The 17,004-nt window shown below is 26.8% G+C and overlaps 1 protein-coding gene across 4 annotated transcripts in view; it reads left to right on the plus strand.

Moving 5' to 3' along the window:
* Window positions 1-6,964: 6,964 nt before the first annotated feature.
* Window positions 6,965-17,004, plus strand: part of Asx (transcriptional regulator additional sex combs) — a 42,900-nt gene continuing 32,860 nt past the window's right edge. For 3 of the 4 annotated variants that reach the window (XM_087158467.1, XM_087158463.1, XM_087158476.1), the window contains exons 1-4: window positions 6,965-7,402; window positions 11,654-11,736; window positions 16,160-16,268; window positions 16,797-16,923. In XM_087158467.1, the coding sequence (XP_087014593.1) occupies window positions 7,304-7,402; window positions 11,654-11,736; window positions 16,160-16,268; window positions 16,797-16,923 (418 nt within the window). In that variant the 5' untranslated portion in view covers window positions 6,965-7,303. The other variant, XM_087158472.1, reaches the window with a different exon arrangement.

Raw genomic sequence — 17,004 nt, forward strand, 5'->3', positions numbered from 1 at the left:
AATTCATGTTAGCCGATAAATTACTGATTTTTTTTTCGTAATTTTTTTTATACGCTTATTTCAAGCGTTTTCGATACACAAGGACCAATTATGCAAAATCTTGTGCTTTTACAATTAAAAAATAAAATAAACCTACAATCATTGTAAATTTTTAAGTCAATAAAACTGTAATTTATCTTTTCATTTTTATTTATAGTGTATATATTTTTTTCTTAACGTAATTTATAATTTTGTGTAAGTATGTATCAGGTAGTTGTTTCTTCTAAAATGTGTACAAAATTCCCAATTGCCAAATTTACCTCTACCATCGATTAAACTATATTTTAATATGCTAAATGCAAACAACATATTTGATTTAGATTAGTTCTTCTTGTAACCTATGTTACATCCGTATAACATTACATTCAACGAAATTTGATTTGATAGTTACTTAATTGACATAACTTTTTATTTTATAAATTTTTTTAAGAAAAATAAATACGAGCGTTCAAATTTTTGAAAAAATAGTACTCAGTACCATATAGAGAATTATGGAGCCGAACTTGAATTAGAGTAATTTTTTTTTAAATATGTTCTATAACAACAATTTCACTCCTGAAATATCAGTTATTAAACTTAAATATTGATCCATAATCTATAGTGGATAAATACTATATTAAATAAAGAAAAAAAATTTTTTTTTTGAAAAAGTCTTAAGAATCTTAAAAAAAAAAAAAATCATTAAAAAGTATGCTAATTTTAATCTAAATATCTTTATTGAAATATATATATATAGCATAATAAATAAATACAAAAAAGAAAGAAAAAAACACGAAGAAAATTAAGAAAAACAAGTTTTATTTACTGCGCAAAAGCTGCAAGTAAATAGAACTCATAAAATAAGTTCAAATTGTAGAGAAAACATGGACAAAAATTACAGAACAATGAAAAAGGGGGGAAGAAGAAAAATAACAAGAAACCGGGAGAAAAAAATTTAATAAAAATCCGGAACATAGAAGATATCTTTTCATCAGCTCACACGATTATATCCGCCATATATATGTATAGATTGTGACAGGGCCGTAACTACGCCGGGGCACCGCCCCGATGGTCAAGGGGGCCCCATATGAAGGGACCACGCGACATTTCTTCAAAATAGTTTAACTATATATATATAAAGAGATTGTGTGAAGATTTGCTAAATTCTTCTTTTTCGTAGTTACAATCGACTTTAACATAGGGTGAACGACTCTTTCCGAGAATTATTTCCCTTCCTCAAAAGAGCAAAAACGCTTCACATAAAAGAGGAACGGAAAGGCATTTTTGAAGCTATACCCCTAATAAGAAACTTTATGTTGTTCTGAAATTAACTTGAATGGGCAAATAAGGTGCCTTTTGAAATTTGTGAAAGTGGAAAAATATCTTTATTTTTTGAGGGTAGAAAACTTTATTTAGTTTCAAAATTGTAAAGAAGTGCTTCACCCCTTCTGAAATTTAGACATTCTCAAAAGTAAGTTCTAGCAGAATTAGTACATTCAGAAAAAGAAAAAAGCTATTTTTTTCAACATTTAAGTTATTTTCCAAATAGAAAACTTAATTTTCCTCCAAATAAAGAAGAGAAATCTGCTTAAATTTTTTTTTAAGGAAAAGCAAATTTAAAGCAGACATTCACGAAAATAAAGTAAAATTACTATTTAACTCATTTTTTTCGACTTTTAAGCTATTTTTCAAGTAGCAAACTTTTATTTTCCTCGTAAATTTAATTGATGAGCGTCATTCCGTCTGAAACATTAACATTCACTACAATAAAGTAATTTTTGTTTATAAAATAGAATTAGTAATTTCAGAAAAAGAAACTACTATTTTTTGAAGCTATTTTTCAAATAAAAAAATAAAGTAGAACTCCCCCCCCCCCCAACCGAGACAAATACGTCTGTTTTGTTTGAATTTTCTTCCACATATGACAATTTCTAATTTATTAAGAAAAAATTTTAAAATTTAAATTTAACCAAAAGAAGGGCTCAGCATAAAAAAATAAAACAAGTGTTTAGGAAACTAAAATAGTTGCCTCTCTTTTACCCTTCCCTGGTGTAATAAAATGCATCCTTCACTGACATATATTTTAAAGCATTCCTTGACTCTCAACACCTGCAGATCACCAACCGAGACAGTTATCTGACTCAAAATATAGGCATCTCCTTTTACACCATGGGAAAATGCCCTTCCTTTGACTTCTTTAAATTGCCCTGGGCTTTACGACCCTAGGCTTTTTGCCCTTTCATAAAATATCATATATTTCCAGAACCATGCATTTGTCGCTTAGTCACAGTTGTCTTAAACAAGCAATTATCTAGATGTTCTAGGAAAACAGAAGCAAGCTTTATAGGGATCGAAGGGGATTACTTTTGTTGACATATTTTTTCTGAAAGAAACGCGGGAATCACTCTCTGTTAAACTTCAATTTTTAGCTTCTTTAATTGCTTCATTTAAATTAACTATTTTTAATTCAAATATAGATTTTTTGATAACTTTTATTTTGTTCAATCTTTCAAATTAAAATTTAACTTTAATTGATACTAATTAAAATTATTTGCAACTTTTTTTAAAATATAAATGTCATTACTTTGGATTACAACAAAACGAAAAGGAAATTGATTTCTAAGGAGGTAAGCAATTGTTTACATTAAATTATTTAATACATTCAAAACTGCGTATTAATGTACTGTTGGAATTGCTTTTTTTATATTCCTATATCAAATTGCTTTTATGTAATACATTTTGTTCTTATTTTATATTTTTAAAATTAAGACCATTAAATTTTTAAAATTGGAAATTCGATTTTTTATGCTTTTTAACAATTTTGTTTTCATTCAAAATTGAAAAGCAAACTTTGATTTTGTTTAAAAAAATCATATTTAATTTAATTAAAAAATCGCATTTAATTTAATAAAACGCTATAAACATTGTTTCGTTGAGAATAACTGAAAATATGTCATCATTTAAAGTATTTTGGTTTAAATAAGCCATTGTTTTTCAATCAATGAAAAAAAGTTCTTCGAAGAAAATATTTCATTAGGTTGTTTTGATATTTCTTTCTACTTTTATGAGAGACTTTGGTAGATTCTTTAAGATCAGCATTATCTACATTGCATTAAAATTAAGCTAATTTCAAATTCCTTGGTTTCACTGACAAAAATGGTACATCTTGTAGTTTTATATACTTAAGAGAGAAAAAAAAAGAAAATATGTTAACTCAAAAAGCAAGGAAATATCACTATTAGGTTGAGAATGCAATTAATCTTCTTTTAAATTTACTATTTCATTCTTATCTTATATGATAACCACATTATATTGAGCGGTGCTAAGACATCAAACCCGTTGCACATTTATTCTGTCTCATTTATTTGACTATCTCTGTTGTTTTTTGCAACACTAATTTATATAAACAAAAGTAATCTTTATTCTAATACAAAAAATTAACCTTAACTTATACTTCAAATATTAAAATCACGAAGAAATATATTTGCTACAAACGTTTAACTAAAATATTATTATTAAAAACAGCTTTAATTAGAAAAAAAAATCATATTTTCAAAAATGGCACAATTTGTTTCCATAACATTTGAGGAAAGAGGTAGTGTTGAGCGCACTTAATATAGTGTTCCTTCTTCTTTTTTTTTTAAATAAAACTGTTATAGGATCATCAAAGTAATTATCTTGTGATAATAACTTTCTGAGAACTTTTTTCATGCATTATTTTTCTCAGTTTAAAGTATACATTTCTGAAAATTTGAATACTGAAACTATAAATATTGCTGATGTAGGAAAGGAATTTATCCGACCATCAGAATTACATTTAATCATTTCTTCAAAATGTGTGAACATTTCTGTTTATCAATTGAATTACTTTATTTTCCGTTTTCAATATTGAAACAAGATGTGTAAAACATTACACTTAAGATTAAATTAATTCAAGTTTCCACTTTTTTTTCTTTCTAGTTTTGAGAATTATTTTTTTTTCCATTGCGAATATGATTTTCTTTGCAGCCAATATTTAAGATATTCATTGAAATATTTTGTTCAAAGCTATTGTATTTTTCAATATAGAAATCCAAATCAGATAAAATTCATTGCCATGACAAACCATTAAAAAGGTTTTCTTCTTATTTTTCGTTTTGGAAAAATAAGAAAAAACCTTTTTGGAATATTAAAAAATATTAGTTTCTTGTCATAATTTTTTTATCATATATGACATTACATGACATCATAAATACATATATTTATTTGTTATTTTGTCTGTTCAGAAGTTTCGATAGGCAAAATATTCATGAATGAATTCTTCTCAAAATATTAATATATTTTTAGGACCTTGTACAACAAATACCATTTTGTACTAGAACTTATTTATCTTACATTGCTATGCTATACAGACAAATGAGGTAGTATTTCGTCTGTATTTTAAATCACTGAACCAAATAAGACAAAATACGAAACAACAGTGCTTATATTTGAAAAGTTGAAATGTTTCTTTTTTTCATGTGTGTGTACAAAAAGTACTGTCTTTGAAATGCACTCATTATGAAGAAGACCATCATAACTTCAAAACTATTTATCCTATCAGCTTGAATTACATCTCATTTAATTATGTATTAAAACTTTGATCGAAAATCTTTCCTTACGTGATCTACTACTTAATTCTAGAAATATCTACAAGCTTTTCTTGAAACATTTGAAATGTAAATTAATTTGCATTCCATCACAAAAGTTTATTTTTTAATTCGATAAAACAAATGTTATCAAGCAATTTTGCATACACATATCAATAAATAATCGTCAAAATGAAAAAAGATTTAAAAGCCATTTAAAACTATCTAGCTTGTTATGTATGAAGGAATGCATGTGAACTTAAATTATGTAATGAAAAAATATTTTAACTTATTAATTAAAGATGATAGAAATTCATGATACGTTATTGAAATAACCAAAAATAAAATTATAAAAATTTTATTTCCTAGTAATCATACGTTAAATAGATTAGCAAATTTAGTGGACTGTGTTTCAAATTATGGATGGATTTATATTTTGTACTAATAATTGTAAATATTAATTTTATGACTTTTTTTTATTTTATATTAATTTTTTTTTCTTTTCACCTTTTTTAAAAAATTTTATTACTATGAAATCTATTTTACAATTTACTTTAAATATTTTTCAAAAACTGAAACTAATGTAAAATTTTAAATATGAAATCTTTATTCTAGACATTTATTTTAATGCAAACTGATGTATTATAATCTTTCTCAACAAACCTAAGTGTATAAATCTATCTACCAAACTAGAACCATTAAATACATTTAAAATCTGTATTTAGTATGTGTTTTGTAATTATTTTTAGATGCCTTGAAGTCTTAAACACTTCTTTGTGTTTTGTAATTAAAAATTAATTTTTTTAAATGTAACATACACGTTCTAGTGTTAAATTTACAACTTACAATATTTTGTAATCCCATTTCTATGTGAACAAGTGGCTTATTTTCATAAATATATTAATCAACATGATACATAAATAGCTAAAATGACGATTAGAGATGGAGTATACAAAGTTTTAGAAAGGGCCCCGGCAAAAATTTGAGCCCCAGGGCCCCGAAGGGTGAAGTTACGGCACTGGATTGTGACGTTAACAGCCATGAGTGTTTTATTAGTAGCCTTTTTAAAAAATAAATTATCCACTAGAAAAGTATGTATTCTTTTAATTTTCTACATTTTTATTGTTATTATTTGTAAGGTACTGGTTAGTAGTTTAAACAAGTTTTTAAATCAAAATCCTGTATTTTAAAAACTTCAAAACAAATTTCTAAATAAATTGTGTACAAATATGCTAAATTTAATTTAAATGTCTTTATGAAATTATACATTAAATTGTTAAAATAAATTATTAATGTAAAATATTAATAAATTGTAATAATTTTCAAACACAATAGTAATAAAATTCCGAATAGTTATTAATTGGTAAGTATTTTTAGCATGACTATAAAGGATTGGGTTTATTTTCTCAGCAATAACACAATAGTGTAGCTCTAGTGCAATGTTAACAGTCAAACCAAATATTTTATTAATAGCCTTTTTATTGTTATTATTTGTTGTAGTTGGATGTTTAAACATATTTTGAACCAAATTCATTTATTTAAAAATATTCCAATAGGGTATACAAATTTAAATGCATTTCTTAATTATTTTTAATCACACCAAAATATGGTGATACTTGACATTTTTAAAATTTTCTCCAAAAGAGAGAGAGAGAAAATTAAAAAGAAGCTAGTACTATAATTGAAATTCATTAGTCAGGCATCTTGTTTGCTATTATTTATTAAAGTAAATTATTATTTTTTTTTTTAAAAAAAAGAAAAAAACTCAGAGGAGAGGAGTTGCCTGCGCATGTGCTGTGCTACGCATCATCATGCTAATTCGCCAAAGTCCTCAGTTTTGAATTTAAATATTATAAAATAATTGACGAATACATTCCAATATTACGCTCCAAGATCTTTAATTATAACAGTTTATACTGAAAAAGGATAAGATTTTTAAGGTTTAATTGGGGAGCGCAATGCTAAAGCCAACCACGTATGGATTTTGGATCTGTGTCACTTCATTTAATTTATCATATAGAAATGATTATATGATACAGGAAAACTGGTTCAAATAAGCATAAATTAGGAACAAAAGCTTTCAATCTACTATACTATAAATTTAAATTCCAGCAAAAAAGGCATTTAGATAAAACAGTAAAAAAATAATAATAAAAGAGGGAAATTAGACTGAAAATGAAAATTAAAAGTAAGTCAAAAATTAACGATAAGAATATTTATTTTTTCTACCAGTTATCTTTCGTAAAAGCATACATTTTCTCAAATAAAACGATTCTTGTTTTGAGAGTTTCCGTATAGTTTCGTTTTCATTTCGACTTTTGAATTTTACTTAAAAAGAAAGAGTTCACATTTTTCATCCCAGTATAATCGATTACTATTTCTTTTAACTTAAAATAAACATTATTGCAAAATACTTGTAATTGTTTTGCTTAATTTCAATGCAATTTGGGTAATGTAATTTGTATTTGTACACTTTTCATTGAAATGCAGACAAAATTAGAAATCGTATCGACTATCAACAGGATAGCTTGAATAGGCAGTCACGTGACATTGTTGTCTTAATAGTGTCATGGCGGACGTAATGGCTGACTTAGTGATTCTGACAAAGTGCTTACGTTTACTGCGTTTTTAACATTATTTTTTATGTATCGGCGATCGCCAGGATACATAATTCACTAATGGTTATTTGTGTACCCGGGAAAATGCAATTCGAACTTTCGAAAGAAAGACAAGCTAGAAAAAAGAAAGCTCGAACATGGACTGAAGCGGCGAAGCTCGTAAGTTAAATAGTCGCAAAAGTGATTTTCTTCTTCGTGTCAGTCAGTCGATTTAAATGTTGTTTGAGTGCTTCGTTGCTTCTATTACATGAATTTTAAATATTTTATAACTCTTTTAAAAAATTACCTATATTGTACTTGGTCCTAATTATGAGTTATGTTTATGAAATTAAGCTCATTAATCGTTTGTATTTACATTCGTAAATTCTCTATTTTTTACTACATATGACATGTATCAATATTTGTTTCTTGAAACTATTTTATACTATTTTTTAAGTAGGTTGTTTTACTGTTAATTTTTGTTTTAATTTTGTTAATTATGTATGCTATAACGTAAACTTCGAAATTTAAATAAAATATGAAAACGAAACTTACTTAAAAGTGATATTTTCTCCTTAAATGTTTACGTGAAATTTTTTTGCAAATTTATAAATCTTATTTATTATTATTATTCGTAGATTTAAATAAACTTATTTTTAAGGTAAATATTTATTTACAAGTCTGTTTTTAATATAATAGATGCATTTTTTCAGTAGAAAACTATTTCTTCAGTTTTATAAAATCTGAAGGATTTTATCCTAGTTAATGCAATTTTGTATTTTAATATCTGATGTATATGTAACATTATGTTTTAAAATGAATTTAATTTTCTAATTAAATCTATTAATATTGATGTTTTATTTGTAATAAATTAAGTGATTTAACATTAGTATTTTGTTTTAAAAGTTATATTTTAAATGTTTGTTTTCATCAATAGTTGATTTTTTTATTAATGTAGTAATTTGCAATTAGGTTAGTGTGAAATTATTTTATTAGTGCAGTATTTTTCTTTTATTGCTCTGTGATAAATTTAAAAGCATATTTTAGCTAATTATAATTGCAGCAATTCTTAAAGTGTTATAGTATATTATATTAAATTAATATTTGTTTTATTTGAATTTTATAGAAATGTATTTCTAAAATTAATTAGTTCTGAAAATTACATAAATTTTGAATTGTAAATCGTCTCCTCTAGGCATTAGAATTTAAGTAAATGTTTTATTAACCCACTGATGGTTCTGCAGGGAAAAAGTCATATTTTAACCTGCAGTCTTCTCCGCATCTGCAAAACCGGTTTTCCCACGTTATTAGTTAGAAAAGTGGTGTATTGGGGAGAAACATTTTCCCAATTTCGCCTATTTGCTAAACCGCCAGTGGGTTAAATGAGTGAAGATATATGATAATTTAAATTCTGTTGCATAACATCCAAGCATTGTGAGTTTTTATTACTTGAAACATTTTAATTTTTTTGCAATTTTTTTTTATCTTGGTGATTTATATCACTAGAAATGTAGAATATTTGATTTCGTCAGGAAAGAAACCTCTTACTTTTGAATTATTTGTTCTTAGCTGTATGTTTAAAAAATTTTATTATTAAAAATTAGCAAAAAAAAAATAATGCGAAAGATTTTTCTCATTTTTTATTCGATTGGCATCATGCAGTTAGGTTATAAAATTAATTAAAAGGAATTTTAAAAAAGCACAATTTTTAGACTCAAAATAAAATCTATTTTAATTTAGATTATTTTTATATGAAAACAAATGAATTATTTTGTAGACCTCAGAAATTTTTTATTTTAAAACATAAACAGAAAGAAAGAATTCTAGCCACAATATTGTTTATCAAAAATTAATTACAAATACAAAAACACTTTCACTTTGCAAAAAGATACAAATATTGAAAAGTAAGATAATCAACAGAAAAATTTAAGATAATTATATAAGAAAATTAAAATGAATTGTTAAGTGAATACTGCAGAAAAAAGCTTTTCTGATAGCTGTTTGCTTTTTATTGTTTTATTATTTCATTTAATTAGCTTTTCATTGAGGAATAACATTCAAAAACTGTTCAAGCAAAAGCATTTACACTTTGAAAATTACAATTGAATTTTGTTATTAACTACAAAATGTAAGTAGTTTTGTAATTAACTCCAAGTAGTTGATAAATTTAAAACTGATTTTAAATGTTAAGATGTAAAAATGTGTGTTAATACAAAATGTGATGTTCGATCTTTAAAAACCCAGGAATAATAATGACAGTGTTTTTTTTTTTTTTTTTTTTAAATCACGTTTATTTGTATCACGATGGGTAGTTTTAAGTCATAAAAATATGAATCACCATAGGTAGTTTTCAAATTAGCACGATTACGAATGGCAATTCTTGATTTCTTTAAATCGTGTAGAAACAAATTGTAATTGTGCAGATATCAGATGTGATATTTGATATTAAAATCATGTGAAACCAATTGCGATATTAGATTTTCACCAATGCAGGGATATGAGTCATAATTTTGTGTAATTTTTAAATTGTGTGAATATGAATCAGAACCTTTGATTTTATATGACACTAATTTGAATAGTGATGGATAATTTTGAATTAAATATAATCGAATTTTATTTTATTTATTATCTTTTGCTTCGGTGTCCTTGATTTCCCCTTCCAAGGATTTCTTCAAAAATTGAGGGGGGAGATTAATCAGTGTTTTACAAAATCGGTAAATATTTACGTGCTTGGTATATTAAGGGTGAAAAAATGCATGTCATCGGCACTTTTTTCCTTTCATTCTTTATTTTATTTCAAACATTTGGCTAGATTAGTGACAGCTCAGATTGAATTATGAATATTCATAGTTAATTATATCCTTTTATTTCTCTCTTTAGTATAATTGATTGTATGGTAATGAATTTCTCTAATCGATGCTTTAACTTTTAAAGAGTTAAATACAAATAAATTATTTTTTAAATTGAAAAGACAGAATTTTATTTCTTCCCTACCAACTACAGGATTATTTCTTTTCTAATTATTATTAATGCCCTGTTTTGTTTTGATTTAACATCTGAATTCAAAACATCCATAAATTATGTTTTATCATGATGAAATTGCTAGTTTACCAGTAAAAATGACTAGTTTAAAGAAGTAACTATAAGTTTGTAAACAAAAATTATATTTTATTACTAGATATTGATGCTATTTAAATAAATAATTTTTCTGTAATCTTAAAATATATATCTCTTAATTCACTTACCTTAAAATAAATGCAATTTTGTTTTTTTAAATGGAAAAAAAGAGCAAATTTTTAAAAGGACTTTTCCTTACGAGTGATAAAATTCCAGTTTTAAATTAAACTAGCAATCTTGTTTTGAAAGACCAAACTTATGAACATACATTCCAGAAAATAAGTGCATCACTGAAGTCTTAATTAGTGATAACAACAAAACAAATAGCTTCTTAAGGCAAACGATTATTAAGTTAATAGTTTGAAATCTGTTTTAAAAATTACCTTTTATCTTTGATGAACACATTAGAATAACACATTATATGGAACATAACTACAGATATTTTAGGTATGTACATGTACACCATTCATCATATTTCAAACATGAGGATATGCACGAAGGCAAGCATTTAAAAAGGCATAAACATATTGTTGTGAGTTATGTTAAAAAGAGGCTGTTTAGGATGCAAGTTAAGCATCTGGTGACTATGAAACATTGTGACCACAACTAACCTAGTTAAATGTTATATTCATCCTTATCCTCCTTTAACCAAGATTTAGCAGAATTTTTTTCTATTAACTCATTAAACAAAATTAACATCAAATATCTAGTGGTAAAAATGTATAGAAAAATTAGATATCATTGGTAAAGACAAAAACAAAAGCAAACTGTGTTCTGTGGTACCTAAAAAAAAAAAATCAGTTAGGAATAATTGCCATATCCTCGAAAAAATATACAGAATATAGAAATTAGGAATAATAAAATCGCTAAAGTTTTCGAGAAAAACATATTTGATTTAAGATTATACCTCTGATTTCAGCCTTCTGAGTGTGTACCCTGAAATTTCTTATCATATAACAAAGCAGTTTACCTGCAACACAAGTACAAATAACTTATATTGGGTTTAAATTAAAAATAAAAAAAAACTACTTGGAAAAAAAAATATGGTAGCAAAAGCAATTCCTAACCATCCTAGATCCAAAAACAGGTTTTTATCCCCCTCCCCCTTAATTTCTTGGCAGTATTAAATTAAAAAAATTATTTTTGATAATCTTATGGGCCTAAAATCTGAAAATAATTCAAATTGATTTTATATGTATCAATTCTTCGCTGTATTTTTATTTCTTAAAAATAAATAAATTAGGGTTGATCTCTTATGATAAGTTTAGTGTGAGTTTATGGTTGTTATTTTAATATTATGTTCTCTTGTTTCAGGCTTTAGAACTTTACCCAAAAACTCCATTGGGAGACAAAGAGATTTTTAATGTCATTCGTGCTAAAGGATTAAAAGATGTCAGGTAAAAATGATTTTCTTTTGCTATTTAAAATGTTATAAATGTATGTATTATTCACGTTCTTCTATCCATTTTTTAACTAGTGAATAACTTTTAATCGTGGTTGATTGATTAAAATTACACTGATTTAAATATTATTACTAACAAGTAATTTAAATAACTTAATATATATATTTTTTTTGGAAAATCATTAAAAAAATTTGTTTCTGTACTTATTATTGACAATTTATTTATTGAAGAATACTGCTAATAATAAACACAGTTATAGAGTATTGGTAACCAAGACTAGGGCTTCACATACCATGATCCGTGTTCCTTCTAGAGGTTTTTAGGTGATGATCAGGCATGTGAGTCTTGTGCTAATTAGCAAATTTCTGCAAACCTCAAAAACCGTTGATTCTAATGGGAAAAGCAGAAAGTAAGAAGTGATGAAGCCCTTAATTACGTACGGTAAATCAAGCATTCCAGCATTAGCTGATGGTAGAAGACCATGGTTATTTGTAACTAACAGAGAAACATCCAAAGAATGTTAAAACATAATTTATTTAAAGCATTAGAAATTTGAACTGCAAGTTACATAATCTATGCATTAAATTTAAATAAACATTATGGACAGATATATTTATAGCACAAAGAATTTTTACATGACTAGTGGGTTAAGTTAATTAAACAATGAGAGCCAGTGCAGTAAAGACATGTTAGTTAATATACATTTATAACAGACCTAAAATACCAGACAACATTGTCTGCTTACAGTGTTATAATTAGATGCATGGAAAGTAGGTGCAATTATGACTTGTAATACTAGGCCTGCTCCCATGAGGAAATTCAAGAATTTCGCATCAGCCGAGGCGACGCATATCACAGATCGATCTTATCGATACTCATAAAGTGAAGCCATCAATTACAAAATAAATACTCAGATCGTTTGAACAAAAAGCTGGTGGAAAAAGCATTTGAAAATAATTCTGAAAAAATATTTGTTATAGTAATCAGAATTAAACCTATAAACACAAATAATTTTGATTGTGTGTATTTTTTATTTAGACAATGAATTGTTTTTTTAATGGATTATGAATAAAAAGGCTGTATTTTTATTGAATGGCTGCTGTTTTTTACAAAAAAGGCCAATAGGGGACATCAAACTGCAGACAGGTGGGCCGCCCTTAAAAAAATCTCTTAGAGAAAACACTGCATTATATATATTGGGGAAAAGAAAAGGTCCTTTTTAATCATATCATGTGATACAAAAGTTCATTTTAAAATAAAATTTTAAAAAATATGCGAAGCTTGCAGAATGTAAGTATAAAAACCAAATAAATAATTTAATGAGTAATATAAGTTGTAAAATATTATCTTAAAGAAAATTTAACAAAAATTTAACAAAACAAAAGGTTGTGCACCCCTGGTTTATGTAAAATATATTTAATCATTGAAATTCTATGGTATTTTTTAAAATTTTTTTAACCGAAATATTTGATTAAATGGGATACTGACTTTTCAACTAGGCATAGTTTTTTGGATAGCGAAATTACATTTTTTCTATAAAAAATATTATTGATATGTTGAATTACTATTTTTTTTCCAATGAAACTGCTGTACCTTATACACTGAAACCTCGATTTTACGTCCCCCGAATTTACGTTTTTCCCGCATTTTACGTTTTTTTCATCAGAACCCAGTTTTTCCGTATACCTCCAATGTTAATTTTACCCGGATTGTAAGTTTTTAATTTACGGAATTTCCCGCATTTTACGTTTTTTGTAGAAAGAAAAAAAATAAAAAAATGTTTTAATAAGCAATATTTTTTCTATGTTTGCTTTTTTAAAGCTCATCCACGTTGTTGAAAGTAAATCTATGAAAGCAGAAACGCATTCCACAGACTACTGTTTTCTAGACTTTTGCAGAAACTGAATAAAAAGATGAAATTTCAGAACCGCAAAATAATTTTGTTCATCGATCAATGCAGTGCACATCCGGATATGCAGCTATCTAATGTGCGTGTTGAGTTTTTTCCTGCAAACTGTACAAGCAAATTACAGCCTTGTGATCTCGGCATTATTCGATCATTTAAGGTTTTTTACAGAAAGCAACTTGTCCGGCAAGCTGTAGCTGAACTAGAGAACGGAAACCTAAATGACGCCTGCAAACTAAAGTTAAGTGTTTTGGAGGCTATGCATTTTATTTCTGCTGCTTGGAGAAGCGTTACACAAAAGTGCATTTCCCACTATTTTGAAGAAAGCGGAATCGTAGCTTCTAATGAACCGTTAACAGATGCAGGATTAGATAGACTAGACTCGGAGAATGACAATGAAGCAGTTAGCTATGACTTCGAGTACATCCGAGAAAACTTAGCAACATGCGAAGCTGAGAGAACCACTGCTCCATCCGTGGACGATGTTATGTATCCGCCGATGAAGATGAACAAGAAGAAACAGAAGCACAGCCCGTTCCTTCTTTCAACACAGCATTGATAAGTTTGCTGATAGTGAAAGACTATTTTCTATCATACAAAGACCAGGAAAAAAATTTGCAAAAGATTTCAGTCCTGGAAGATGAGGCATTTACTTTGAACTCAATGTCTAAAAAACAATCTACTATTACGCACTATTTTGCACCTAAATTACATGATTCTTAACAAAAATTGTAAAAGTGATCTTGAACTGGTATGTTTTTTTCTTTAAATACTAATTTTCTTTTCGTGAAATATAGATTTTAATAGTACCTTTTGAAAGAGTCATCTTTACTACCTTTAGTTTGTTTTATTTTCCCATTATTATTATATGATTTTTTGCTATCTAAGTATTTCCCGTATTTTACGTTTTCCCGGATTTTACGTTTTTTTTACACAGTCCCCTGAGAAACGTAAAATCGGGGTTTCACTGTATTTACCTAAGGGTACCTTATACTCAAAACCACCTGGGATTAAGTGATACCTACCAAAATGCCAAGGGGCCACTGTTGCTCCTCTTTCATTCTAGGTATAAAATTCTCTCTATATATGTTTCTATGACGCTGACATCTGAATTATATAATAAGCGCTTAAAATGGATCACATTATGAAAAGTCAGAAATACTCAACACTTTCCTCAAGTTATTTTTAGAACTAAAAGGAAAGAAAGAAAAGAAAATGTGAGGAGCCAAATTGGCCTTATCCGTCTTTCTATTGTTAAATATGTCTCTATAATTTTTCTCAATAGTCAGTTTTTATTACAATCTTTTTATAAGAACATGCTAAGTGATGCTTTGTAACCCATCATCCTTATTTTGCAAAGAGCTACCTAATTTTGTGATGCATTTTATAATTCATTTTCTACAATCCATTGAAATGTCTAACAAGTTCTTCCATTCTAAAATTCTAATAAAATTGTATTGAATCAACTTGTATCTTAATTTTGAACGTGCAAACAGTAATTTTAACTACAGCTATTTTAAAATTTTACTGGTATCATATGCAGTAAATATTCACTTCTTATGCAAAAAAAATTTTTTTTTGTTGAATTTTTGAAATTCAGATAATTTTAAACATTATAAATTTATGGGAGAAACTATTAACATTGCTGTTAAGACTGTTTACCATTTCACATGTAACAAAATACATTTTGTTGCAAAAAGTTTTATTAAAGCACAAGAAAATATTTTAAAATATTTGCTTAGTTTATCGTTTGTTAAAATGTTGTTTAAGTTGTTACATTTGGACATGCACCAAAATACTAGATCACTTTTTCAAAAGATCTCTTTCATATATTCTTTTAATTCATAAAATTTGTTAGAATTATATTTCCAACCAAAGTTCTCCCTAGGGCACTTTGAGTTTTGAAAAGGCACTCACTTATCACTGTTTAAATTTATTAATATGTGTAATATTATGTAATAACTGAATTTGAATTTCAATTTCCTTCTTACACTATTTTATTTGTATATTTTAAAAAGTAATTCTCACTCATTATCAAAGTGACATAAAAATTTGAAGCTTTTGAAAAAGAATTTAAGGCAAGCTATACATTTTTAATTAAAAACTCCAAGTAAAAGATGTGGATATTTCTGGAACCGAATATCGCACGAGTTTTAACTATATAACTAGACAACATCAGAAAACTTTTTTACAAAAATGAAGGAATGAAATTAAAAATAAAATTTATATGATTATCTGTAACTAAATAAATCAGAAGTGGACTTTTCAATGAAACAGGTAGTTAAGAAAACAACCTTTTCCTGAAAATAAAATAAAAAGGCAGTGTTTTTAAGGTTTTATTTTTACACAAAGAGCAAGGAGGGCAGATTTAATAGGGACCAAGGCCCTTCTAAAAACGCTTTGGGAGAACACTATATCAATACTAAATATGATTTTTTCATGATGTATATAATTTGAAATATATGTATTATCATGATACATACATAATATGAAAATTTTTGTTTTGTATAGTGGTCCAGCCTCTTTAGCATGTTTAAATGCAATGCTGCACCTGCATTCCAGAGGACCAGAAGCAATGTTTTATAGAGTAGATGGATGCACCAGTGTTTTTGGACTTGCAGTAAGTTGCATTACGTTTTTATTTTTCAACAAAAAGATTTCTATATTGTTTGTTCATCCTATGTATTTCTTATTATATTGACTTAATTTTTTTAAAAACTTATGAACGAATAGCTTTGAAGCATCAAAGTTCAATCAGGGGTAACAGTTTTCAGCTTTTATGGGAAATAATGGTGGTCAGTGTGCATTACTGATCCTATTATTTTCAGCATTGTTGTTGGTCATTTTTATTGTACTACTCTTTCAAAGTTTTATAGGATGAATTTTATCATGAGTTTAATTTTTCCTGTGGTTGTTATCATTCTTATTTCTTGCATAGAATATTGCATTTTTTAGCCTTATGTGAAGTTATTTAAAACTAATTAATTTTTAGTTCATTTTTAATGTTCTGTTTTAAGGGGAAAAATAGAAATAATAATCTTCTAAATTCCTATTAATCTATATGAAGTAATATTTATCTGTTTATGCCATTACATATTCCAATGTCTTTAAGATTGTTCTCTGTGCATAATCATAATTCATTTTTTAGAGTAATATTCCGGATGGTGGCGTGAAGATGGAAGTCGATGAAGAAGAGAGTGGCCAAGAGTTTGATCCCGGTGATTCTGATCAAGATTCTGGGGCTTCTTTATCTCCTGGCAGAAAGAATGATAGAGGTATACTTTAGCTGATATCAATATTTTTTCTTCTTTCATTCTTTTTATTGTGTATATAAATTTACCCATGAAGTGTGAAAA

The sequence above is a fragment of the Parasteatoda tepidariorum genome, chromosome 1, assembly GCF_982258835.1.
Source record: "Parasteatoda tepidariorum strain Cologne lab strain chromosome 1, Ptep-v5.0, whole genome shotgun sequence".
Lineage (NCBI taxonomy): Eukaryota > Metazoa > Arthropoda > Arachnida > Araneae > Theridiidae > Parasteatoda > Parasteatoda tepidariorum.